Source organism: Neodiprion fabricii, chromosome 2 (assembly GCF_021155785.1).
Source record: "Neodiprion fabricii isolate iyNeoFabr1 chromosome 2, iyNeoFabr1.1, whole genome shotgun sequence".
Classification (NCBI taxonomy): Eukaryota; Metazoa; Arthropoda; class Insecta; order Hymenoptera; family Diprionidae; genus Neodiprion; species Neodiprion fabricii.
The window spans coordinates 10,649,271-10,676,504 of NC_060240.1; the positions used below are offsets into that span (position 1 = coordinate 10,649,271).

The 27,234-nt window shown below is 36.3% G+C and overlaps 1 protein-coding gene and 3 long non-coding RNA genes across 9 annotated transcripts in view; 3 read left to right on the forward strand and 1 right to left on the reverse strand.

Annotated features, from left to right (window-relative positions):
• The window catches only part of LOC124175754, a 34,745-nt gene extending 29,659 nt beyond the window's left edge, over positions 1–5,086 (forward strand). For both annotated transcript variants that reach the window (XR_006869229.1, XR_006869228.1), the window contains 3 exons: positions 2,334–2,828; positions 3,138–3,349; positions 4,753–5,086. This is a non-coding gene — a long non-coding RNA (uncharacterized LOC124175754). The remainder of the gene's footprint in view (positions 1–2,333; positions 2,829–3,137; positions 3,350–4,752) is intronic.
• Positions 5,087–7,567: 2,481 nt separating this feature from the next.
• On the forward strand, positions 7,568–9,344 carry LOC124175683. The gene is made up of 2 exons (XR_006869212.1): positions 7,568–8,693; positions 8,785–9,344. It is a non-coding gene; the product is annotated as an uncharacterized LOC124175683 (long non-coding RNA).
• Positions 9,345–12,074: 2,730 nt separating this feature from the next.
• The window catches only part of LOC124175745 (tachykinins), a 69,971-nt gene continuing 54,811 nt past the window's right edge, over positions 12,075–27,234 (reverse strand). For all 5 annotated transcript variants that reach the window (XM_046556234.1, XM_046556232.1, XM_046556235.1 and 2 more), the window contains 6 exons: positions 23,196–23,379; positions 19,411–19,704; positions 18,319–18,576; positions 16,567–16,801; positions 14,925–15,176; positions 12,075–12,763 (listed from right to left, as the gene is read on the reverse strand). In XM_046556234.1, the coding sequence (XP_046412190.1) occupies positions 12,750–12,763; positions 14,925–15,176; positions 16,567–16,801; positions 18,319–18,576; positions 19,411–19,704; positions 23,196–23,378 (1,236 nt within the window). In that variant the 5' untranslated portion in view covers position 23,379 and the 3' untranslated portion in view covers positions 12,075–12,749. The remainder of the gene's footprint in view (positions 12,764–14,924; positions 15,177–16,566; positions 16,802–18,318; positions 18,577–19,410; positions 19,705–23,195; positions 23,380–27,234) is intronic.
• On the forward strand, positions 13,600–24,021 carry LOC124175747. The gene is made up of 3 exons (XR_006869226.1): positions 13,600–13,935; positions 23,163–23,394; positions 23,762–24,021. It is a non-coding gene; the product is annotated as an uncharacterized LOC124175747 (long non-coding RNA).

Genomic DNA, 27,234 nt, shown 5'->3' on the forward strand with positions numbered 1-27,234 from the left:
GTTTTAGTCTATATTTGTATACGGGATTAACCGGGTGATGGTATCGGTTTGCTGTGCGATTACACAGTTCTCGACGTCTAGCACGTTGCGAAAACAATCAAGTCAAAATATCAAGTTGCTTTGTTCAACGTCCCCAAGGTGCCCAATAATTTTATACCTGATAAAGGTGCCAGCTAAAGGTTAAGAAGAATTAAGGAGACTTACCTCGCGATAAGCCGGTATGCTGGATCCTGTTACGTGCTGTAATCCTATACAGGGACCATCAGAGTTGTTCAAGTCGTTGAGACTAATTTATAATAACTTTGGACGGGCGATCTTTCAGAATTATTTGGTTGAGATGGTTTAATACAGTAAAAGATATACCATTGTTGACGCGAACCCTATTTTGCGTGAATATTGGATGCCACGTGAACTCCTACAACGCGAATTAACGAGTTACAGGTGATTAGGTTTGAATAATGTTGATAGAAATTGACGAAATAACCAATGTATTTGACAAGTATAAAGCGCCATGGGTAGATTGGTTGTATAAAGATTGAATTGTTGGTTTACTACACAAATCGACTGATAAGGTTAAAATGACTCGTGAAGTTAGGCGCACGTCTTCTCCATTGAACGGTGCGTGGACAACTGAATTTTGAAATTGAAGGTGAGCTTGTGAGAGGCAAGATTGTGAGAGAAGTTATAGTCTAAGAGCCCCCGACGCCCAGACCTTCGTTATATTATAAACGCTGAAAATTCTTCTATATATGTCCCCTACACAGGTATAAGCAAACCCAGCCTATACAACCTGGGTCGCGGTGGCTTTGGCAGGTAACAAGTAGTAAAGGTGAATAAAATTGTGTTTCAAATTTGCGATAGTATAAAACTTGGTTTCCATATATTTTAACTTACAATCGTATCAGAAACCGCCTTGTCTATTGGCGGACACTTAGGACGGTAACAACCCCTTTCCACACACCCTCACAGTCTAATTATTTATAAATCTACTTTCGTCACAGTATAAAATCTGACTTTTATATATGTTATTCAGAAAATTGTACGAATAATGTTTCCAAAATCCCCAGTCACTTTCGATGGTTCCCCTGTCTTCCCAGAGACATTGAAGTCTACTCCAGGCGTGCGCGCGATGAATATACATGTACGTTGGTGCGAGTGAAATGGCGCGATCTATACTCTAGATTTATCAAGAAAATTAATTATGTAGATTTGTAACGGATTAAAAAAGTTAATTTTAAAAAAATAATGGAAAAAAAATTTTCATATCAACAAATTATGAAATCAACAATATAATAATGCGGTTCAGTGACTGGGGATTGTGGAAACATTATTCTTACAATTTTCTGAATAACATATATAAAAGTCAGATTTTATACTATGACGAAAGTAAGATTTATAAATAATTAGACTGTGAGGGTGTCTGGAAAGGGGTTGTTAAATTTATTATTGTTCCTTTCGATATTTGCGTTAGATAAAACTGAAACACTTAGGCGAAACGGATGGTAGCTTTTATTATATACATAAATACTTGTACATGCCTGAGTCCTAGCTAACAATACTTGAAATTCATACCACGATAAAATGAATTACAGTTAATATCATTTATTCACCAAGAAAGATTTATAGAATAATTCTCAACCCATTTTTTAACTCAAATTTCCTAGTATATTGCCATCGATTTTTGCCTTTTCCTTTAGACAGCTTGATATTTTTCATTCCCGATACGCTTCCTTTTGGCTCTACCGGTTTACTGATTACTAACCTGGACAATATTTCTTGCATTTTGTTGCCTACGTCAGTCATTTTGTTCGATTCTAGTTCCCTCTGTTTTCGCTTCTTGTTCACGGAGCTTTTCGCTTGATTCTAACGACTTCCTATCTAGTTCGGCTTCTCGTTGCTCTAGAGCTTCTTGTTCTGCTCCGAGTCTATTTTCTTTCTTTGATATGTCTTCGCGTAACAATTCTGCATTTGACTCAGCATATTTTAGCTTTGTGTCATTGTCGGTCGAGATCATCGCCCCCTCCGCTTCCTTTTGACCACTGTTTCTTATTTCCATCGGCATTGTTATACCGTTATTTGTTAATTGTTATTAGAAATCGTCACATTAAACGAGTGTCTTTTACAGAGTCGATGCTACGAGCTGGTGCTGGTCCCGGTGAAATTCCATTTTATGAAATTTCGAGATCAGAATTGTGGATTCTATTCCGTTTGTAAATTTTTTATTAACTTATTATTGAACGGAATCCCACCGCTGTCACCATAAATCATACGTGCTGTGACGTCCCCGTGTCACTAATAAAATACATAGAAACCAAAACAACTTTTCTTTACAGTTCGGACGTGTGCCGAGAGTCAGCATCAACGTTTCGGAGCCTTGTGTTTATTTGAGGGACTCGGGCCCCCCTTACGGGACAGTACAGCCAAGGAAAGTCGTTGTCGGTGATGTATGGAGTGGTATTGTACGTAATAAATTCAGGTTCAGGTATCTCTTCGATGACCGGGACCGGGACCACCTTTCCGTGTCCGATCTCGACCTGTTCCAAGAGAAGGTCTTCCGATACGTCCGGAGCTCGTTGGTGGAGAACGATTCCTCTCGGTCGGCCGGCTCGAGTAACGGTGAAAAGGATCGCACGGTCAGAGCGTAAAGATTCCCGCGTTCGTTCCTGACACCGGGAAGTCTGGCTTCTATTTCGGCCTTACTGTTTTCTCGGACGTGTCTACCGGCTCTATCACGAGGCTCGATGCGCGTTGAGGAGGGTTTTGGCATCTACGGGTAAAGGAGAGATGGATTTAATCAAGGCAATGCTAGTTTTGCAAGGGGAAACAGGGTAGGTTACCTGGTTTTTAACTGAAACTACGTATAATTACCTTTATCTCGTAGAGAAAACAACACTGTTTTTTGATATTTTCGGATTTGGTTATCCCGTATATTATTAAAAACTTTGAATAGTTATATAAAACTGAGTCTTAAGTCTAGTTTTAATAAAGTGGAAAAATACTCTCAAGTTGTGAATTTTATAAGAGAAAAACAACTTTATGAATTTTTCTCAATACAGGCTTAGCATGGTACCTGAAGTTGGAATATATCTATAAGGATATATACGTAATATATTTATTACATGTATGCATTTCATTAGAGGCAGGAATATATCAAGATGGCCGCCGTGGTGTTTGTTTCTCCGCATGGGTGGTTCACGAACTGGGCTGCCTGCTGTCTCCGATCAACCGTGTATGCGCGGTTGCTTGACTCGAAAAGTGTAGGCGGATGACGTGTGTGTGCGATTGCCTGACTGGAGGATTGTAGGCGCGCGATCTCTGATGCGTTTCTGCAGCTTTTAGGCGTACACAAGTAAATATCGTGATTAATATATGATTGGAGTTTATGAAACGATTTATTATGCAATTCAAAGACAAACACATTTAATGAGCCTTGCTTACATTACCCGATATCGATCCCGACAAGCTAAGAATAATTCATCGGTTGAAAGGAAGGTGTTGTTTCGGTTTCGATTTGAAATAGGTGATGTTTCGCAAACGATTTTTTTTCACAATTTCAAATCGGTGACACGCACGGGAAATATGAACTATCAGTTTAATTACATGAAAAAATTCCTCTCAAATAACCATTTATTCTTATTTTGAGTATCAATTAAATTCTTGTTCTTCGACTTATTCATACGATGGAATCATTGAAATGTTCGTATGCTGATTCGAATGATTTTCATTCGGTGACAATAAACTACTTGGACTAGCAAACTGTTGCAGTGAATATTAATAGAGAATTCGTAATTGTTTTGTTTTGATTGCTATTCATGAAGGGTACACGACATCTTTTTTTAAACCAAATGGTTACTTACAGCCATTCGACTTATATTTATATGATATTCCGTCACTTCGTATTGCTTATCGTACCGTTCAACGATACATATCGAATTGGCTGCTGCTTCTCTGTGTTCGCGTAGTCACCGTTCTCTATGAAAGTAATTATCGACATGTAGTTACCATTAGTTTTTCATAAACTCTCACCTGCGCCCAGTTGGCATCACGATTTCTCGCACAGTCAACGCATACTGTGATCAACACACAGTTATCACAACCATTCTTGTCAAAGTGGAATTACCAACAAAGCGTACGATGCACTCTTTTCAAAGCCAGTTACCGACGGAACGTCTCACACACTTTGATCGTTAGTTTATATATTTCAACTCCCCTACAATTGAATAACCATAAAATACACCATACAATACAAGCTCCTAAACACTACGAATAAGTATATGTAATATTTCTTGATCTTAGAATGTAATGAAGGGAGAAATGAATTTTATTGTCGCAGCTACAGTGAACGTGAAAATCTACAAACCGTAATAAAATTTCTAGACCAAAAAAAGAACTAGTAAGAACAAACAACATTAGCTGTTTCAAAAGAAAACAGGACTTTTTCTACCTTTCTTAGTAGGATCTGATCATGTGTAACTATACTAACATGTAAATTGGGTGGTCTTTACTCTTTGATATGGTCAGTATCAAAATTGGTTGCTTCCGTAAACTAAAATAACTCTAAATAGATTGCAAAAACCTTGAGTACGAACCCGAGCTTCTGTTTCTATTCCGAGTTCTACTTCACACCATTCGAATTTCCTTTGACGAGAACCAGGAATTGCTTACGCATTTGTGAGTGCTCGCCGATTTATCGGTTAACACTCTCCTATTCTCCCGCGAATCCCCGTGTCACGCTTAAATTTATGATTTCAGAATCTATTCCGTGTGACGGACATCCGGAAGATGCCACATTTGAATGGTACGTTCGAGGCGGGGTTGAAGTTATGAATTTGAAAAGTTCCGAAAGTGCGTAATTACGAGTTAGTTGGTGGCGAAACGAAACTCGAGGGGAAGAAATCAACCTTATACGAAACAACAAAGTTGGGAATTGTTGCAAGCCCGATCGCTCAAAATTCCAAAATTCACGGTTCTCAAAATTAAAGATACGATAAAGTAATGTTCCGAAAAGTAAAGTTCCGATAGAGCAAAACATCCGAAAAATGCAGTTTTGATTGAGTAAAATTCTGGAAATTAAAATAAAACCGCATGCGTATATCTTTGATCATGCACCAGACGTGCTTTTTTGGAATTCGTAGTAACTTTGTAACGGAGACTTAGTAACGGAACATCCCCTGAAGAGACTGGCGCTTGAAAATTTCCGAAAACTAACCGTTTACTCGGAATCGTGGCAATAAGGGAGCAGCGCATGAGACGCTTAGTCTTCTTTATCCGCCTATATCTCTCTTAAATATTTGTATATTTTTTAAACTAAAACCGCAAAACCTTATAGCCAAAACTCAAATAAAATCGTTGTGCAAAAGAAAATGTACGTACGTCGTTTCAGTTCTTGACAAATGTCATTTGAATATCATTCCATTTTCTGCCTATTTTCTCTTCCTATTCCCCCTAAGTTCTACGCTCCAGACAAGGGAATAAATTCATGACTGTCGACCAGACTTGACATTCTCAAATAGTCTTCCCGGACACCGGCAAAAATCAGTACCGTCCAAAGTTATTTGTACCATCGAAGCTGTCTCTGTTCTAATTCTTATTTATTTACTTGTCAGGTAGTACAAATTTGAACGTAAGATAATATTCAGCGTTTATACCCTATAGAGGTGCGAAATACCTGAAACAGGACCAACTTGGGAAACAGATTTTCACAAAATTATGTTACCATACAACAGATCAAAATAAAAAAAGAGAATAAAGATAAAAGAAGAAATAAAAGGTTTAATAGATTTAAGTGGTAAAATAATTACTTCAAACCGACTAGCCAGTTTCTCAACTTCCTTTTTATAGTATTTTTTTTTTTTTTTATGGTTCAAGGATTTAAGATTATCATCTAATTTATTGAAGTATAATATATCATAGCAGTAATAAGACTGCTTCTATAATAGATTCCTTTTTGATGTTAGGGAGTAGTGTTTTATTTCTAGTATTAGAGCTAGAAATGTCGAGGTTAGATTTTGAATTTGTCTAGTAATGTAAATAGTGATTGCAGAATATAAAAATCTTTGAGACACAGGGATCTTTTAACATTATGGTTGCTTAGCACTATATTTAGGATTTGTCGTGATAAGCAAACAAGCCTTGACACGTTAGAATGATAAAAAAAAAAAAAAATAATTTAGCATTTGAATAATTCATCTGCGAAATGAAACAGTATGCTAAGCAATTGGATTGCAACAATAGAATTCAGAGTAAGAAGGAGAAGAAGAAGAAGAGTAAGAATCGTGCAATAATGAAGCGTCGCATAACGGAATATTGAGAGGCTTAAGGTCAATCGACGAACGTTGTTTCCATAACGCACGTATGACGATTAGAGGATAACACAGAAGCGATGTTAAGCTTTGAACAATATGCGCGAACCGATAAACTGCCATGGGTTGGAGATATTTTAACTGTGACGTAATATCGCGATTAATCTACGGTAGTGAAGAAAATGTAAAAGAAACGAAAGAATGGAATCCTTATCCAGCTGTAGGCACAAGTTAGCCAGAAGCTTGCCAATCGAGCCCAAGTGCATCTGGGGGTCAATCGCGAGGCGTTTTGCGTCGCGGTAATATCTCCGTTTCTTGTTTGTCAATTTATTTTTAACCGCCCCTCTCGGTAGTCACCGATGCACGACGCAATATCCCACAGTCACGTCTGTTTGAAAATTCGTCCTCGTGTAACGATCGATTATTCTCAGTTTCCCTTTTTTTCTTGTCGCACTGTCTAATATGAATTAATTTTGAGGCAAAGCGTTTTTTCACATCCTCATATCACGAATAATTTACCGTTAAATTCGTAGCTTTGCATGCAGACTGACAGTCAGAAAAATCTCTCGTCAAGTCGCAACGTCAACGTAAAATGACTCGAAAATCTCACACATTCCTCACATGTGGATAAATGTAAACGGTCACTTTGAGAACATTCAAAATGCTAAACCCAAAATGCCATTTACATTTTAAACACATATTGTAAGTGAAAACATTTCTAATATTACCAAGTAGTGATGATAGCACGTGCATTTTACATTTTATTGTTGTAACAGCAGTGAACATAAAAATCCACAAGCCTTTTTACAATACAATTTCTCGACGAAACAAAGAACTTGTAAGAATAAACAACGTTAGCTGTTTTAAAGGGAAGCATGATCTTTTTTTTCACCCTTACAATTAGTAGGATCCGATACAATTTTCGTTACATGTTACCGCTTCGAGGCAACGCAGCGAACAAGGTATTCACTACCAGAGGTAAAGCAGAAGTGTTTAGAGTTTTCTTTCAACTTATGTATATCTTCGCCAGTACTCGTATCATCCATGCACAATGTAACCTTGATCAACCGGACTTACCATGAAATACTTTTTACTCCTTATTACTTCCGCAAATCCATCATGTCGTCAATAGAACGACTGCATACATACCTACTCGAGGAGTCTGTTCTACGTGCAAGAAAGTGGATTCTTACATACATTCGACGATTTTTTTGAACCAGTCGAGCAATGAAAACTTTGCGCTTCTTCTTAGTGATGTTCGTCATGATGAATTGATCTACAGCAAAGGAACCCTTATTCGTATAGATCTAACGTCCAATTGTTCACACGTAATCCTACCTAACATTGACACTGGATCAGTCAAAGTCGGTAGTTACTCCGTGTCAACAAGCAAAAATTTTCAATACAAAACTGCGATGCCCTCTGTCCAAAATTTTGGAATCTCACAATTACCGAAACTCTACAGTCAGTCTGGAGCCATGATTGGTAGACGACTCGAGATGCATGGTAGTCGCTATCGTTCCCGTACAGTGGAAAAGTTGGTCTCATTTAACCGCACGAAGTCATTCAATCGCCATAGATTGCAATCGCCTAAGTGACACAATCCATTTCCAAAGTTAAAACTCGGAGTTCAAATCGCCAGTGCAACATATTTTCCTTGTTTACATTTAGTTGGATACTGCACTCGTCGAGAGGCTCGGCAACGCGACACGTTATCAGTGTTTACGATCATTCAGAAACTGCACCGGTTTCTAGTGTCAGCAGTCTGATGCGATTCCAATGTTCATGTGATTCTGAAATGACTCCGAGGTCACGCAAGTCGCAGTAATCTCGTTGTGTCGGAGCGTTACACATACCTTTATATCAGTAATCTGTGTCACAATCACAACGCTTGCAACCCACTCATTAGGTGAATAAAAACCAATCAAGTTGATGTTCACACTCCGTTGATCAGCCTCACGAATTACGTTTGTTTAATTAGAACTTGCAGCGTAAACTGGATCAAAGCCCCCAGGAAAGATGATTTTTGATGAGGAGGTACGATCAAAGTCTGTTTATTACCATCCTGGTATGTAAACTAAACACGACCTAAAAGCAGATAGATAAGTGCAAAATGCTCGAGGATGAGGAAGGGTAGCTTTTGAGGAAAGAGAGAAAATCTGGGACAAAAGCTTCAGTGTCGATTCACATCCATGGTTAACCGCGGTAGTAAAAAAAAAAAAGAAAAAATAGAACACAAACGCAAGCTGGAAAAACTGTTTTCTTCGCGGTACTTTTCATCACCGTGGGAAGGGAAGAGTATCTCGGTCTGTCCAACAAACTTCCTCGATGATCTCGAACCGGCCGAGTGAAAAATCTAAAACTGATAAGACCAGGTAGCCGAATGAAAAAGTTTTGATAGAAAGATTAGAAGATAAATTATCTGGAAAAGAACAAGTTCATACTTTTTGAAAAAAAAAAGATAAACAAATACATTAACTAGGAAAAAGTATACGTTTGTCGGTAAGACGTTGATAATCGATTTATGTCCGGTGGAACCGGAAGTTCAAACTCAACGAAAGATGGCAATTTTTCTTGACCATCCGATTGTAAAATTCTGCAAATTTCAAGTCTTTTGACGGAGTCGTTTCCGTGATCATCGTGGGAATTTGTCAGACGGACCAACGTTTTTCTAAAAGCCTGTTTCTTGGATTCCAGAGGTTTCGAAAACGTTGAGATTCGTAGAAATTGGAAACAGTGATTTTCCGTCGAAATCTATACGTTTCTTATGTTAACAAAGATTATGAAAAGTAAAAATACATTGAAATAATTAAACGTTGGCTGACTGGATAAAAATTGAGTAGAGGGGAGTTTGATATATGTATGTTGCATACTTATGGGAGCGAGGGGTGGAGGGCGAGATATGAAGCCTGTACGCCTGTCGGTATATAAAGCCTTCGCATTCTGAACGCGTATTGCCATTTCGCTTCGTTTTTCCCGACACATCTTACCTACTTTGCAAGTTTACGTCTCTTGCCGAACGCGAAGCAAAGATTATCTCGAGTGAGTATCCGAAATAGGTCTTTGTATTAATTAGTATTTTTATTTTGAAGTTTTTTTTTATTATTTTTTACGTACGACTTGCGTACAACGAACCATGAAATCTTGGTGTAATTGAATAAGAAATTTAATTCGCACTTGCGTATTTTAGATAAAAAAAAAAAAAAAACACGCACAATGGCTATATCGATGAGGAAAATTTTGATGTCTCTTTTCGTCGTTGCTGTTATACTGGCATTCATTGGAACGGCAGACGCGTGTATTCGTAACCGTGACGGGGTTGGTACAAAAATAAAATTAAATAATTATTGAATGAGCTACTATTCTCATCTTCTTATCAACATTTTCTCACGGTCCGAACTCAATTATTATTTCCTTGAAATTACCGTGAAAAAACGCAAGTGTTTCTAACGAAACATCGCTTGATTTTAGTGTCAACCTGATGGAAGTCAGGGCAATTGCTGCAGTGGCTATTGCCACAAGGAGCCAGGCTGGGTTGCTGGCTACTGCCGCAACCGCTAATTGTTTTTATTCGTGTTTGCTAATTTCAACAGTGTGAAAATTATTCGTTGTATTCGATCAAGAAATGTAGGTGTGAAATAAAGTTTGTGATTTAAATTTTTTCACAGTTATTTAGTATATTTACATGATCTTAAAAGAACAAATGTAAAGTAAGCGTCGTTTGGGTAGGTATATACGTGACTTGAGAGGAATTGTTTTCCACAATTAGAAAGACTAATGTCAGTTGAACAATCGACGCAACTTTTTGAAGGGAAATTTTATTGTAACAGCGTACCTTGCAACGATTTTGGTTTTTCCTCCTCTTCTTCTCAACGAGCATTAATGAAATTAATTTTATGAGAAAATGCATAAATAGAAAGGAGCGAAAAACTAATGTATCCTCGGCTGAAGAAAAACATCAGACATCTCAATTCTTAATTTTCAAAAAACGGACATCTCACTTCCGTGTGGCTGCTGAATTTTTGCGTGAACGCGCTGCCATTTGGCTTTTTGAAGAGGCGCAGCGTTCGTGTGAGTCTCAAGCTGTTTCTGCAGCTTTTAAGAATAATACGGCAAGTTTCCGTATCTATAAAATAAACTCAGTAAGGGCAAAATGATTAAATACAAAGGAAAAGCCACTGAAGTTCACCCAACGATTTTCATAAATTGACAGATTTGTTTTGCATAAATTGAACAAGGCAGACTTGTCGTTTTGGTCCCGAAATTTCAGTTTTCTATTGTGGTATGAAGTGTGGAATTTTTTTCGGAACCCGGGAAAAGACTTTTCATGAAACACCGCGCAAAAATACGCGTGTTCGGTACGTTAACGTATGCAGCGATAAAGCGATGCCAAAGTAGACATTCGGAGACGCTGCACTCGTTTCTTCTTATCTCGAAAAACCCAAGATACGCTTAGCGGAAAAGGCTGGGAAAAAAGGAACAGACGATGAGGAAAAACACTTGATAAAATTATCTACGTCGTAGCTCGCTTGGCAAACGACCGTGAATTCAAACTGTAAACAATAAGTACGCCGACGGTACTTTACACGGCATGCGAGATGCTTGTAACCGTATTCGTTGGGGATTCATTCCCCTGCAGCAGGAGTAACAATAATGGATGAGAAATGAAAAATGAGGTAACTGCAGTGTCACCGCTGCAGCTAAGTACCCATGTTATGCTTGCTACACTGTAAACATCTAGATAACAAATCTTTCCTCTTTTCCACACTTCTTTTGCGAGTAAGCCAGCCACCTGAAATCGTTTGCAAAAACATCTGCGAAATGAAACAGTATGCTGAGCAATTGGATTGCAACAATAGAATTCAGAGTAAGAAGGAGAAGAAGAAGAAGAGTAAGAATCGTGCAATAGTGAAGCGTCGCACAACGGAATATTGAGAGGCTTAAGGTCAATCGACGAACGTTGTTTCCATAACGCACGTATGACGATTAGAGGATAACACAGAAGCGATGTAAGCTTTGAACAATATGCGCGAACCGATAAACTGCCATGGGTTGGAGATATTTTAACTGTGACGTAATATCGCGATTAATCTACGGTAGTGAAGAAAATGTAAAAGAAACGAAAGAATGGAATCCTTATCCAGCTGTAGGCACAAGTTGGCCAGAAGCTTGCCAATCGAGCCCAAGTGCATCTGGGGGACAATCGCGAGGCGTTTTGCGTCGCGGTAATATCTCCGTTTCTTGTTTGTCAATTTATTTTTAACCGCCCCTCTCGATAGTCACCGATGCACGACGCAATATCCCACAGTCACGTCTGTTTGAAAATTCGTCCTCGTGTAATGATCGATTATTCTAAGTTTATTTCGCTCATCTGGCACTCACCCCTCAGATTAAACAGTTATACAATACTAATTGTAAGATGATTGAAAGCAAAGAAATAATCAGCTTTCCTTGAACATATGTATTTTTTCTTCCGCACTTGCGTTACTATACAAATGTGTAAATCAGGGTGGTCTTTAAGATGGTTGTCAGACTGTATCCAAAAATCGACCACCTTTTTCTTTCAAATTTGAGGTGAAAAATATCGCTGAAAATCATGAAAAAAATATGCTGTCCAAATTTCTGCTCTTATTATTAATATTTAAAGGTGCCTCATCGCGATTTTTTATTCCCCATTCGTATCACATGGGAAATTTTTTTTTTTTTCTTTTTTTTTTGGCTTTTTTTTTTGTTGAAACTAATTTTATTATTGTTATTATTATTATTCCGTTACTGCTTCCTGTTTTTTTTTCTCTCTTTCTTAAATCACAAATCGAATCTTGTAACTGCTTTTATTGTTTATTTTTATTACACACGAGATACCATAATAAAGATAACAACAATTATACTTGTATAATATTGATAGACAAATAAAAAAAACGCCAGTTCCTAAAAAAAATGAAGATTATTCAATCTTTTGATACATAATGTGCACATCATCTTTTATCGACATAACCTTTGGATATGTATATTTAATATGTGACGACTAGATTATCGTAGGTCATTCAATAATAATGAGAATAACTATAATAACTATGATCATAGTGACGATGAAGATTGAAATGATGATGACGGTAGTGATGACGATGATAATTACGAAGAAAATAATAACGATGATAAAAATAATAATAACAATCACAATCATATCAATTAGCATCAATTAACAAACTCTGCATAGTAATAGTCGAAATGATAGTAAAATCACAAGTACAATGTAGATAGTAAAAAAATAAAATGATAAATATTTTGATAAAATTTTCCTGACGAAACATAACAGATGACAGCACGTCTAATGACGTCACTATTGTTGGCATATTTGCGCTGTCGTTGGTAGACTATTTTTTTTTTTTTTTTATCAATTATTTGTATCTTTTCAGAATATAATCATGCTGTAGCGGTTGCAGCTAATTACTGAAGGACATCTGAAACAGAAATGTACAAAAAAAACGTTATAAAGTTGTTGTAATCAAGAAAAGGTGGAGAGAAAAATTAGTTAAACGAGAAAATAATGAAAACAGAATTAAACACGTTGATGTTGATTAAATTGAGTTGAATATTGAATTGAAAGAAATTCTTTTCCATGTAAAAAAAAAAAATGAAAAAAAAAACAACCACTAATTCAAGTACCGAAAGTTATTTTGATAATTTGAAAAATTCCTACATCTTGGATGAATTTTTTCGATTCCAAAATCGTATCACTTGACCACTTTTGATGTAACAGGGCCGATTTTGTTTGTGAATGGATTACACCCTAAAGATCGCTTGGGATAAATTATTTCCTTTAGATCTCATTTAACCGCGAAAACGTTGTGTAAAAAATTATTGTCGATTAAAAATTAATAAACTCCGCTTCGTTAAAAAACGAATTTACGGTGTTTGAAACACAACTTCAGGTGATGGTAATAAAACCAAACAATAATATAACTTTTTTGAAATCGTTGATAACCCAATTTTTCTTATAAAAGCTTATCGCTTTTAATTTTGTTTGCATCCGAAAAGAGGCTCATTCGATACACTTGAACTCAATTCACTTGCAGCGATTAAGTTTCTCAGTCCCGATTTTATTGGCTTTCTGTTTGAATGATTCTTCCATAAACTGCACAGCGTCGACATTTTTAATTCATGATTCATTTTTTTTTTTTTTTTTTTTTTTTTTTTTTTTTTTTTTTTTTTTTTTTTTTTAAGGAGATATTTGATCGACAATTTGAAAACATTGAAACGTAATACGTGAATAATAATCGGTAAATACGAACACGTAAAAGCAGCTTCTTTCTTTCAAGTTAGCTATTGAATCAAGTTAGACGTTATATGCCCATGATCTGTCTAGTAACGATGAAAGTTTTAACAACTATCTTTGTCACGGATTAAAGAACAAGGTTATGAAAGTCGTTAATCTCTCAATTTCAGAAACTTTCGCTGAGCTAATCTAGAGGTGTAAACACAGCGGTTGGCGGCGAGCTAAGGAGAACGGCTGTAGATGTAAAGCACGTTATTCTACTTGATTTAGACACGAAGTTAAAATGCCTGATGAAAAAAAATAATACTCCGGGGATACACGCTGGAGATTATACGAAACACGATCCATCAACGCAAAGTAAGCCGTTGCAAAAAAAAAAAAAAGAAAATGGGAAAAATTTCGCCTACAGCGAGTATAACGAAATCTGACTTCTTTCAATGTCTGCCTAAGAAAACATGTATTCAGCATTCCGTGCCTAATCACTGAATTTTGAACCTCGCTATTTTAATTTTGTTGAAAGTTTTGTTTTCGGGTAATAGAAGTGAAAAAAAAAAAAAAAATTAAGCTCCAGAAGTGTTTTGGAGATGTTATCATCCCTTGCAAAAATTTTGAGCAAATTAAAAATTGTGAGGTTTAAAACTGAACGACTTGGCACGGAATGCCTCGTACATCGTTGCAGCTTTATTGGCATTTCCGGAAATGTACATCGAATACTTTGCTTTGAAACAATGGCGTTTGTAGTACTTGTTCGATGAATTGGTAGGCGAAGAAAAGTTTTCAAATTTCACCCGATCCCGGCAAAAAAAAAAAAAAAAATTCTTATAAATCAATAGATTCCAAAATCGTAATTCGCATTGGAAAGATTTTTTCCCTTCGCTTTCAAGCCATTGTTATTGATTACTTAATTGCATTATCAACTTCAAATTCGAAGCTTTATTACTTGTTACAAGCGATCAGGAACATAAAACCGTAGAGCGATAAAAGTAAGCAGAAAAATCAGTGCAATCAATCCATAGATCTCACAACAAATTTCCAGTCGGTAAGGTAGAATGTCGATAAAACAGGTTTCTTTTTCTAAAACACATGCTTTTTAGATGATACAAGTGTCACTTCGGAGAGGGGATCTAAAAGAGTTGAAACAGCTTTTACGTAATCGCAAAAATTTTATACACAACAGCTGTCGAATGATTTCTCAAAAGGTAAATTTCGACTCCCGAAAATCTCTCCAAGATTCCGCTTTTTTTTTTTTTAGTATAAATGTGTTTTGGTCCTAGAATATTTTCCTTCTTGATATGAAAAAAAACAAACCTGTCAACTCTGACGCGAATTCACATTTCCGGACTCACCTATGTTACCTATTGTGGGGGAAAATTCAGTTTTGGTGTCGATCCTTTCGATGTTATCAAGTAAATTGTTGCTGACCGTCTCGTCCTGGTCAGCGAGCAGTTCGGTTTCCGGGGCCCATTTCTTGCCCCGAACTCCAACGAACTTGCCGCGAACTTCCCACCTCGGATTCTTTTTTCCACGTGTTCCAAATATACCGTAGGATGATCGCTTCTCAAACTGCAACGGCTCGTCGTCCTTTTTACCCCGCATTCCTGCCGGTAATTCACACAAAAAAGAAAAAAAAAAAAAAAATATGTTAATAATTCAACAAATATTATTATGATGCGTAAAAACTCTGAAGGAGAAAAAATTTTCGAAATTAAACCTCTTTCAACGAAGTTGATCGAAGTTGATGATTTTCTCTGTCAAGAAGATCGTTTGAAATTGATAGGGAATCACAACTTCCACGAAGGTGAATACTTGGTTTGAAAATGCTGATTGAGAATTCTTCAAACGAATTAACAAGACTTAACGCAAAGTAGACATGAAATATTTTTATCATTTTCCAATCTTAAAGTCGTCATTTGACATTACAGTTGAAAATTTCTTTCCTCGGCCAAGTTATTTGAAGGTGTTAGGCCTAAGAATTGACACCTTTCATTTTTGACGATTTTACTGTAAAATGGCTGATGTATAAATTTTTGACAAATTTACCAGATGATATTTTTTTTTTTTTAATCTAGCAAATTTTATATCTGTTACCATTTAGTAATTATGATCAACACGGGTGCAATGACATAAAACAAAATATTTGAAGCATTTTAGTGCGAGAGGACTGTGGAAAATAATACTCGGAATAAAATGGATGATTTTAGAGTAAAATCGAATGATTTCTCTAGAGATTGTATAATTTTCAAAACGTTGTAAAGCGAAACGTTGATATCCAAGCTATCGCTTATAATTCCATAAATTTTTGTAATTTACGAACTAATATTAAACTAACGAACGTCTACTCAATTTTTTACTATCCCGTAGAAGAGCGAATGAGTGTTGGGCATTTTGTCATTAATTATATTCTAATTAAAAATTACAAAAAGTAATCACCAACTAAGCCAAAAGACGATACTAATTACTATTGTAATTTGTAATTAAAAGAAAAAACTACGGTAATTACATTTGTAATCTGTAATCAGGCGAAGAAACGATGCTAATTACTTTTCTAATTTTGTATTGGAAGAAGAAAAAATACTAATTGAAATGATGATTTGTAATTAGAAAACAAAATAATAATTACGAATGTATTTAGTACCGGTTCTTTACCTAATTATAAATTACAATTGTAATTAATGTCATTATTTCGCCTAATTAAAAATTAATTCTTATATTGTATTAATTAGAGAAAGTATTTAGCGGTGCCCAAGACTGGATGAATAAAACATACTCATATTTGGCTCGCCGAGCTCCTCAAACAAAAAATATAGAACAATTTCTACCCTGTTCTTTTTAACAATCGAGGCTCTCTTCGTTCACGGTGATTTTCAAAGGTTAGTCTTTTCCTGCAAACATCTCGACTGGTGTTTGTGATTTTCGCGTCAAGTTCATGAAATTCTGGACTTTTGTTCCGGACCGAGCTGATTAGAATTATACGCGAACCCAGCTCACCTTGAAAGCCCATCGGTGCCCTTTTATCAAAGCGAGTGTCAATTCCGTAGACATCATCCTGGAGAGAGTCATCCTTCTTTCCCCTCATCCCCTGGAATCCCATAGGGGCTCTTTTTTCCCAATCGTCGTCGTCCTTCTTACCCCGCATACCGTGGAATCCCATTGGAGCCCGCTTTTGGTAGCGATCGAGAAAATTTTCTAGAGCACTCGCACTGTCCTTCTTGCCTCTCATGCCCTGGAAACGGACATTGACATTGTACCAGCATATTTACATGGGGGTTGAGGGGCGGTCGGTAAAGGTTGGGAAATTTCGTTGAAAGGTTACATTGACTCGGCGTCAAGACTGCTCCTTGAAATCGTGATAACCTACGAAAATCGTTCAAACTCAAAGAAAGGATCGGAGCTGCGCTGGGAATTCATACCACATTTGTCTTCGTTTCGTAAGGGAATCGATATAACGGCAAATGGAAGAATCGAAATCCCGACAGTGTGCAGTTTACTATTTTATCAATCTTTCCAGGCTCTCCGTTATACTTGGAAGTTTTAACGAACCAAAATCAATCAACCTGTCTCAACTTTTCTTCTACTTTTCTAGTTGGAATATTATCGTAGTCTTCTGTAAGTGGGATACGTTCGTCATTTCGCTAAAACTGATAGAATCAAAAATTTATTTTCGTTATCCCGTCTCTCACGAATTTCGTGTTTGTTTCAAGGAGGTGGACCTGGTCGATTTCAACGTCGACGTATATTTATATAAAAATTTCCAAGTCCACGTACCGTAAACGAAAAAACGGGCTTAAGGTTATTCAATACTCCTACCTTTACCGACCGAGCAAACTCACCCTTTTCGTTCCTATATTAAATAAACAAACGAACGCAAGGGGTTCAAATTTCGACGTTCCGTTACAACAGAGCGATCCGCCGTTGAAATTTGAACCCTTTCAGCTCGTTTGTTTATTCAATATAGGAATAAAAAGAGTAAGTTTGCTCGGTCGGTACAGGTAGGAGTACTGCACGACCTTAACAGTCCGATTCTGTATGCAATTCTGAACAAAAACACTCGACGCACGTTCATTCAACGCAGAGATAAAGAAATGTCATGCTTTCTACGAATTCACAATAGTAAATTCGTTTTCTATTTCTTTATTTCTTGGTTTTCACGAAATTGCATCGTTATTAAAAACGTTACGAGATCCCACTTTATGCAATATTATAGCTGCTTGCATCAGAACTCAAATGTTTTTATGGATAAACAGAGGAGACTGCGAAAATAGCTCAATTTTTTCGTAAGAAGACTCGTAAATATGAAAAGTTTTGGATAAACGAATGAAACTTTGATTGCTCAGGAATTGTCATTGAAAAAAATTGCCACGCCTATTTTTCAATACCTACTTGTAGAACTTAAAATATTCGGACGAATTTTCGGTTCTAGTTGAATGGAGAAGATGAAGAAATTTGATTGACATCAGCAAGTCTCAAAAAGTACTTACAATCGAATATGTTATTGCTAAATGGATTGATTTCCTTTTTTATAGACTGAAAAACGCTCACTTTCTGTGGAATTCTGTGCTGATAGATAATTTTTTGGATTGACTCAAAATTCAATAACGTATGACAATGAATTTTTGACGATTAATTCTACGTTAATAATTGCCGAATTTTGGGTAACTCGTGTTAAATTTATGCGATATGACAATTCAGACGTGCTTTTTCAAATTCTGAAAAAATAAGAGAACTGCCAAACCGATGTACCTGGAACCCCATAACAGCGCGTTTCTCCAGCTCCTCGATTTCTTCCTGCAGGCTCTTCTTTCCTCTCATGCCCTGGAATCCCATCGGCGCGCGTTTATCCCAGTCAGCATCAAGCTCAGCTTTTTTTCCCCTCATTCCTTGAAAGCCCATCATCATTGCTCGCTTCTCATAGCTGTCGGAGATTTCCGGTAGATACATTTTTTTGCCCCTCATGCCTTGGAAGCCCATTGGTGCCCTTTTTTCAATTTCGTCCATAACCTGTTCGATTGGGGAAAAAATTTTTGAATTTCAGACGCGTGCCGTATTTTAATCCATCTTCCAATATTCGGATGGTTGAAGGGTCAAAAAGTAGAATTGTCATGAAATTGAAAAGTCATAATATAATTATAATTTTCATTTTAAAATGGAGAAAGTCGGATTATTGAGTTATCGAAATAAATAAAAGTGATAACCCGGGTTACCAAAATATAAATAACCGTCAGAATCGAGGTCAAAATTTATGTGATATGTCTAGATTTTAAAAATTTCGCCAAGTATAGAAATTCGAAATATACTTTCAAACATTTTTTTAATTGAATTCGCCTTCCTTCATTTCTATCTACATTTTTTTTTCTACATTTCTTCTGTCGATTTTTTTTTTGTATTCTCTATATTTTTCCCACTCTTATATTTATACTTTTCTATAATTAGATTTTCACCATTTTCTAATTCGACTTATCAGCTATTTGTATTTTTGATTCTCAACGGTTTTCAGTACTTCTACTATTTCTGCGGCGATTCTACGTTTTGTCGTTCTATATTTTCACTCTTTTACATTTCATTTTATTTATACTCATAAGACTTCGTATATTTTTAAATTCGGCAAATCAGATCTTGACATTTTTGTATTTCTATATATATTTTTTTTTTACGTTTCCAAATTTGTTCTCACAATTCTGTATCTCATCTCTTCTCTATTTTCGACTTTTCTCCACTCCGACGTACCGCAGTTAAAAATTCAACCAACAAAATTTCCCGAATTCGAAAATTCGATATTTCGATTCTTCTTTATTCTGTTTTCCGCTTTGAGATGAATAAGACTATCAACCCTACCTCCTCCAATGATTTTTTTCCCCTCATCCCTTGGAATCCCATCGGAGCACGTTTGTACTGCTCGTCATCATCGATTGCCTTCTTTCCTCGCATTTGCTGGAATCCCATCATCAACCTCTTGTCGTAATCCTCTTCGAAGTTGTTAACGTCAAAATTATCATCGACGTCAGATTCGAAGTAGTCTTTCTTTCCCCTCATACCCTGAAACCCCATGGGCGCCCGTTTTTCGTAATCGTCGTGGATGAAATTCTGCTCAATATCGGGACCCATCTGATCCTTTTTACCCCGCATCCCCTGAAAAGTCAAAATCAATTTCACGTGAAGTTATTTTGGTTCTTGGCCTTCTGCAAGTCAGCGCTAAATTTTAGGGTTCGACTTTTACCCGTGACCGCGTTAATTTAATTTCTCAGTTTCTTCATTATTCGATCGAACAACAATAACTTCAATGACAAACGTCATAGCTTGTTAGCCGGTGTGATTTTAATTTTACATAATAAATTCGACGATAAACTCTGCCAGGTATGAAAACAAAGCAAACATTCGTTGCGTGCAACTGTATACATTCGCAATGACGTTGCAAAAACTTTGCCACTTTGTGCGAAATTTACGAAAGTTTCCCGGAAACCTGAACGAGATACGAGAATCTCCCAAAAGTACCTCAGGTGCAAAAACTTTGCGTCAAGTACGGTGAAGCGGCAATATCTACAGAAATTATTCTCCTTATCTCTGAAATTAGTAAAGTGACAAGCCGCAAAAATACGTATCACTTTCATTTTCAAAAACCGCCTGTTTTTGTTTTTTTTTTCTTTTTTTTTTTTATAAAAGAAAAAGTGTGACGTGAAGAGTTTTTTTGGGGGACACCAATTTTCACTGTTATTCGAACTACGAAATTACCTCACACAGTGCATCGAAGCAGGTATTAAAAAAAATATCTGGTTCATCAAGCTTTGTTTGTAATTAAAATTCCGTAAGAATCCAAAAAGTTTTCAACTTTATCGTACCGTTTCCTCAAAAGCTCGGTGAAATGTTGCAGAATTGTATCATAGAATCAGAAACACAACGGTTTTAAAAGGGGATAACACACTGTGAGAGAAAATGGGAATGTCTTTTGTGTTTTTTTATTTCTATTGTACCGTTAATATTTGATGAAGCTCAGCTCTTCAAACAGCTCGAGGTCAGTTCGTCGTCCATGTGAGGCGAAGCACGTATTTTCAGGATTAAAATTCCGAACAACGTCAAAATCGGTTTTTCAAGATTTATTCTTCACATGATAAAACAGGAAAGAGTCAATTAAAAAAAAAAAAAATTCAACGCCGGCGATTGATCGGGGACGATACTTTTAAACTTGAGCAAATAACCTGCATAAACTTTTTCTGCTACCATCCTCTAAGCTTTGAATATTTGATACAACTGAATTCTGTGTCAATAATTTTTTTATTTTTTTTTCAGAACGTCACAAAATTCAATTTCGCCTGTAGAAGAAAATGAACTTTATTTTTTAACAGTTTCAAGTTTTGCTTGGCGAGTTAATTTCCGATACTTGCAAAAAAAAAAAAAAAATAGGGCGTAGAATTAAATGCTGGTTATGCAAAAATGCCTATATATATATATATATATAGAACTGTAGAGGTCAGAGTAACGATTGAAAACAACCCGAATAAATCATACCGAGTATTTGCAGTTAAATAATTTTCAAATAACCGATACATTGATCATTATTATTTATCAATTATTTAAATAATACCACATTTTGTCACTATATTAATAATAAAAATGACGCATAATGGGGAAAAATATATTATTCATTGGAAATGTATTGAATAGTACAGCGATGTTCCATTATTAGCAATAAAAATAATGCGCAATGAGGAGAAAATGCATTAATCGTTGAAAAATTAATGAGTAATGAAATGGCTAATGCATTAATAAAATAATGCATTTTTCGCAACCAAATTTTTGAGCATCCGATATTTTACCACACGTGACGGGGCGTCAAAAGTTTTCATAGACGAAAATTTTTGCGCCCGATCGAGTCTCCCTGTAATTAGCGAAATTCTTCATATCATGCAACCGATAATATCTCAACCTTGACTTTTTTCAAATAGCGATTACTTGTCACAGATCTGTATACTTTTTGAGTAGATGAAGAAAAAAAAAAAATGTAACAACGCTCGCTGCGTTAATTATCACATGTCGTCCAACCTCTGGACAAGAATATGTGTCACGCTGCACGCATTCTTTCAACCGAAACGTTCGAGCCAGACGCGGATCGTAAACAGCGCACATGGGACTAGTTAAAATTGTCGTTCCAATGCCGAACTCTGCTTGCTTTCCTGTATAAAGTACAATGAAAATTTCCCAACACACGAATTTTTATGTGCTTTGCCTGCTAGGGCCGAGAATAAAATAAATCGTCAATGGCATTTATTTGCATTATTCTTGGTTATTCAAAAACTATATATGTATATATAGAATTAGTTATTCGTTTGTAAAACTGACGTCTTCTTTTTCAACGAAAGTAATTTTAGCTTCCTTTTGGAATTTCTTTTTTTTTTTTTTTAACTCTTTAACATTGCAAACACAAAAAGTCAAATACATCGATCTCTCTCTCTCTCTCTCTCTCTCTCTCTCTCTCTCTCTCTCTCTCTCTCTCTCTCTCTTCCTCCTATTTGTTAACATTCTATTTTTTTTGTTTATATATTCATACTTTTACATTATTTAATTTCACCTCTTTTTATTTCCTGTTAATACGTTACTTGTGTTTCTGATTTTTTTTTCCAACATTGCCATGGGCATAGTAAACCTTATCTGTGTATCTCTCTCTCTCTCTCTTTCTAGCTCATTAAAAAACGAAGAGATTAACCTGTATAATTATCTTTTTACTAATTCACGAAGGACAACTTTTCTGGAAGCCGATTTCACTCGATACGTTTTACGTAGTAATGTGTACGCGATATTTATCATCGCGAGTTTTTAACCTGACCTTCCGCCGAAAAGTCGGCGTATTTAAAAACAGCATTTTGAATTAACTGTGTTTTGAAAATCTTCCCGCGACACCTTGTAATATCTCGAGAATAATTTTTTTCTCGAACATATTCTCAGAATTTTGCGAAAATTACTCATAAGTTGTATGATTTTGGGAAATTTCAGAGAAAACGTTTCTAAAAATGTCTCATATTTTTGCTAAAAACGTACGGTGGTGATTAATTTTGTCATTAAAAAAAAAAAAAAAAAAAAAATGCGAGGAATTTACGATTGTTCGACCGTTTTATAAATTGCATGTGATTTTCTCAGTCTTATCGCCATTAAGAAAAAAAAAAAAATTTATTCTGTACAATTGTATATAAATTTCTCATCAAATAATAAGAAATTGCCAGAAAAAAAGTACCGCCGAAATATCCCTAATTGAAAATATTTCTAAAATTATACGTTTCGTAGAATTATTTTGTAACCTGAAGTAAGTATGAAAAAGAAAAATCAGAATTTTCTCTACATTCTTGCGACGACTCAACCATTTAGTATCTATAATTTCTTTTAAAACCTGGAAATATTTTTTTCAAGAATTCTTTATCAAAATTCAGATACTTGTCAGGTATGGTTTTTTCCAGACATTATCCCGAAACTCAGAGAAATTCGATTAACGATTAATTATTCCTGCCAGAGTTCCAGATCGAAGCTTTGCTCGGTTGATTATACATGTCATATTATCGGTTTCCAATGATGCGGGAAGACTATTTATATTTGTTCGATAGGTCATACTAGAAAAGTGGGAGAATCAAGTTCACCTGAAAGCCCATAGGAGCTCTCTTCGAGTATTCGTCGTGCTCGAATGACGTCACGTCCTTCTTCCCTCGCATCCCCTGGAATCCCATGGGAGCTCGTTTAACAGGAACAACATCACTGGACGGTTTATCGGCCAGCACTGATGTAAATACTGCCACGACGAACAGGATTGAGCGGAAATACATTCTGAAATAGAAAAAAGTAAGCGCAGCTGGTCAAAAGCTCGATCGAGATTCCAATGCAATTATTCAGAGTCATTGATCACTCAAATAAAATGGCAATAAAAGGGGGCGTGGTTGAGGATTTTCACAGGCTGTAAAATATGCTGGTTGAAAAATTAGTCAAACAGTTGAATATTAAAATCGTGATTTAGAAATTTGAACTGATAATAATTGTTGATTGAAATTTATTTTACGAATCTTTTTTCAACTCTGGTGAGAATCGATGTTGAAAAAATTTCAGAAATTGGTTAAAACAAATTTTAATTCACTGCTGAAAATTAATTTCAGATGATTTATGGTAAAGTTTTTATATTTATTGATAAATCGTGATTAATTTTATCCCGTAGGATTTTCGCGAAGGAATGATCGGAGAGAACCAGTCGGATGATCGCAAGATTAGATTCGGACCTGTCAAAATTGCAATTCATTTCAAAGACAGGATCCTTTGCACATCTGGTTTGATTGCTTAATTAATGTGGGTCATCAACACGGCGTTGAATTTAATTACAACGACGCCCCTCGGCGAGGCCGTGGCTGCAGGGAAATTAACTCGGTGCACGTCGTTTCCTCGGTGGAAATATATATTCCTCAATATTTTTTAACGAAATTCTGCAAGATCGTAAAAACACTGATTACTTTTCAGCGTATTTTCACTATTATCACGTTATTCAAACAATTTTAGGAATTTTAGACGCTGGCTCGTAGTAATAAATTTCACTAAAACAGCTTACGTTTTAAATCTTCAGCATTCCCACATCAAAATACTTTCCAAAAATTTTCCGTCCACCTAAATTTGTCAAACTTGTCAAATTAATTTCCAAGAAATATATCTACAATATTTACTAGAAAATTCAAATTTTTCAAATCAAGTTCTAAAAATTGCCTTTAAAATTTGTAGCAAACCCTGTAAAAGTTCAGTTTAAACGCCGTTAAATTAATCATAATAAAAATTTGTCAAAACCATTCAAATATTTTCCCAAAAAATGGGCAAATTTTCGGTAATAATAAAATTGATGACTTTGAAAATTGTAGAACGATTTCGCAGAATGATCTTTCTGATTGCGAGTTGATTCGTCCGTATATTTTTATTCGTCGATTCCCTGGATAAATAATATTTAATAAGATATCCAATCGAACAACAACCGTCACGATTTAGTGCCAATTGTGTCACACGTTTGTTTCCTGGCTAACAAGGGACACGTCAGAAAGTCCCAGAGGTGATTTGGGTATGACATATTATTAGGGATTTTCCGAAGTCCCCCCAAAAAAAAACCTGCAAGAATCATTCGGCCGTAATTTATCAAATTTTCAATACATTTATAAAAAAGTGTACTTTTCGTTGGCTGTATCTCCGAAATGTTACAGATCAAATCATCGATATTAAAAACAAATAAGTTCGTATTACATGCTTTTGAAAAGGATCATACGCACGGTTTTTTACACAGTTTTGTACTCCTAGTACGATTACAACTTTATTCCTAGACCGAAGATAATTTTATAACGAGGCTTGACTCAGACTGACTTGACAAACATCGATTTTCAGGATATTTCTTCTTTGGGAGCCGTTGACTTTTTCAACTTATCTTTTCACGGTTTCGTTCGGTTCACCGAGTTCTGTAAACCTCATTACCTTCAAAGGATTAGGGATACATTCGCAGATTTTTTTTTTTTGTTGCTCTCCTGAAAAGTTTGGTTTGCTTAACGTTACCGTATTCCGATTGAAAGCAATACTTTTTTTTTGCCCCTTACCCGAACAATTTCTTCTACATAGCAAAGAGGAAAATACTCTTCGCAGAAGGTTATCTTTATTTAATTCAAAGTTCTTCCATCGTTTTTTTCGTCTTTTAATTGTTCTCACTCACAGCCGCATTTAACGACATATATTTTTTTTTTTTTAGCGAATTTAGTTCCTTCCAAAAATCTCATTACATCTTTTTCCGTCAAACGAACAATTAAATCGTTAAGAATGTCTTGACATTAATTCATCACATCGAATTGACTTTCGAGACTTACAACTTTCGAACTATTCGAACTCCAGATTTCGCTCAACGGAAGCTTTCGCAGAGAATTTGATTCTCCGTAAAATATTTCCAGTATCAAATTCGAATCATCAAATACAGCGGAGTGATAAAATATTTTTAAAAAAAAGTCACGTTTTCCATGTTATTCGAATGAACGAAACTTCGAATCTTCCACGGGAAAAAATACTTTACTTGCAAGTTTTTCAGGTTCAAGTAAAATAAAAAAAAAAAACAAAAAAACTTGGGTTCCTAAACGAAACGAGTCCCACTTGATACATGCAATTTCGTTATTCCGTCCTTAATTTATCCGCAAATACTTGTGCACAATCAGCGATAACGACCATGACATTTGGCGGTTTGTGACGATGCAGTAACGAGACGGAGCGACGGAATCAATTATTATCAGAAGCAAAAACTCCGCGCGTTGAACAGAGTGGTAATCACTTATTTCGGTAATAAGCTGTTCACCGAAGGCAGACATCTTCACAGACAAGGAAAGTGAGAAGGGTCCGTCGGCTTGACGCATAGCCGAGCATCCCTTCACCGTCTATCAGTGGCTCGCGTCTCGGTCCTGCACGCCACAAACTATTATCCCGGAATTCGTTCCGAGTTTCTTTTTCTCAACGGAAACCGGTCGTTTAAGTGGTACTCCACGGTTTCATCCCCATTCGCGGCGGGGATAAATTTGTTGTGTGTCGAGAGCGTTTCATCCCCTTCTCAGATCACCTTATCCTACCTCTTATCTTGGATGTATCTACTTATTCTTTCTAAGAGTCCGACGGCATTTCGGATTCCTCTTAAGTGATCTTTTCTGGTCAGTGAAACTTGGAGAATTTCGATTTACGCGAGAGTTTCACCGTCGGATAACGTCTCACGATACAAATATTTGCATTTATACAACCCGAGTATGTTTTACGCGTTTTTTCATCCGTGTTTTTCGTACACAAAGTAACCGTTTCTATAACGCTCGACTTGGTCTGTTAATGCGCATGCGACGGATCATTCGGCCGTTGGCAATTCGCTCTGTGTATAAAAAAACGACGAAAAGCTTCATTTAAATTCCGTAAGATGAAAAAAAAAAAAATAAAAAAATAAAAAATGACAAATTTTTCGGCAACCAAAGTATGACGAAGAAAATGGACGGACGGTAGCAATCAACAAATTAGCATTACTAATTTCCGCGAGACCCAACTCAGGCAACTAAAGCAGAGCACAAATAGTTGTGACAACCAGCGTCGATCTCTCCGGCGGTTGGTATAAATCTCTAATTCGTCGGCTGTCACACCTCCGTAAGTTGTGAGCCCCTGCAAACACGCCAATTAGATAGGAGTTAATTACGCTGTTTTACCTCCGGGGCACAGAGAAAAGCGGCGTGGCATGGGTGAGAGAAACCCTGAGGAAATTTTCGATTCCGACGCGACCTCTCCCTTGTTATTCGAAACATGTAGCCATGTAGAAATGCCTTCAGACTTCAAACCCTCCACCATACAGCTCTGGCCCTCACGTCTGACGTTGAAGCAGACTGTTTGAGTCTGAGGTTAGCACGTTGTTCAACTCCGTTGAGCCAATGAGGCACTGATTTAGTAACTGATCTCCTGAGGTGGAGTCCTAATCAGAAATCGGCATTCGGACACCGCCTCCGAACTACCCGGATAACCGCTAAGAATAACACGAGTGCGGTGTGCGTGCTTTTTCTTTTTTTCTTTTTTTTTTTTTTTAATCTAAACTCTATCAATTTTCAATACAAAGAGACGTCTCTGTTTAGTTAATATTATATCGTTACTAGACACGTCTTCATC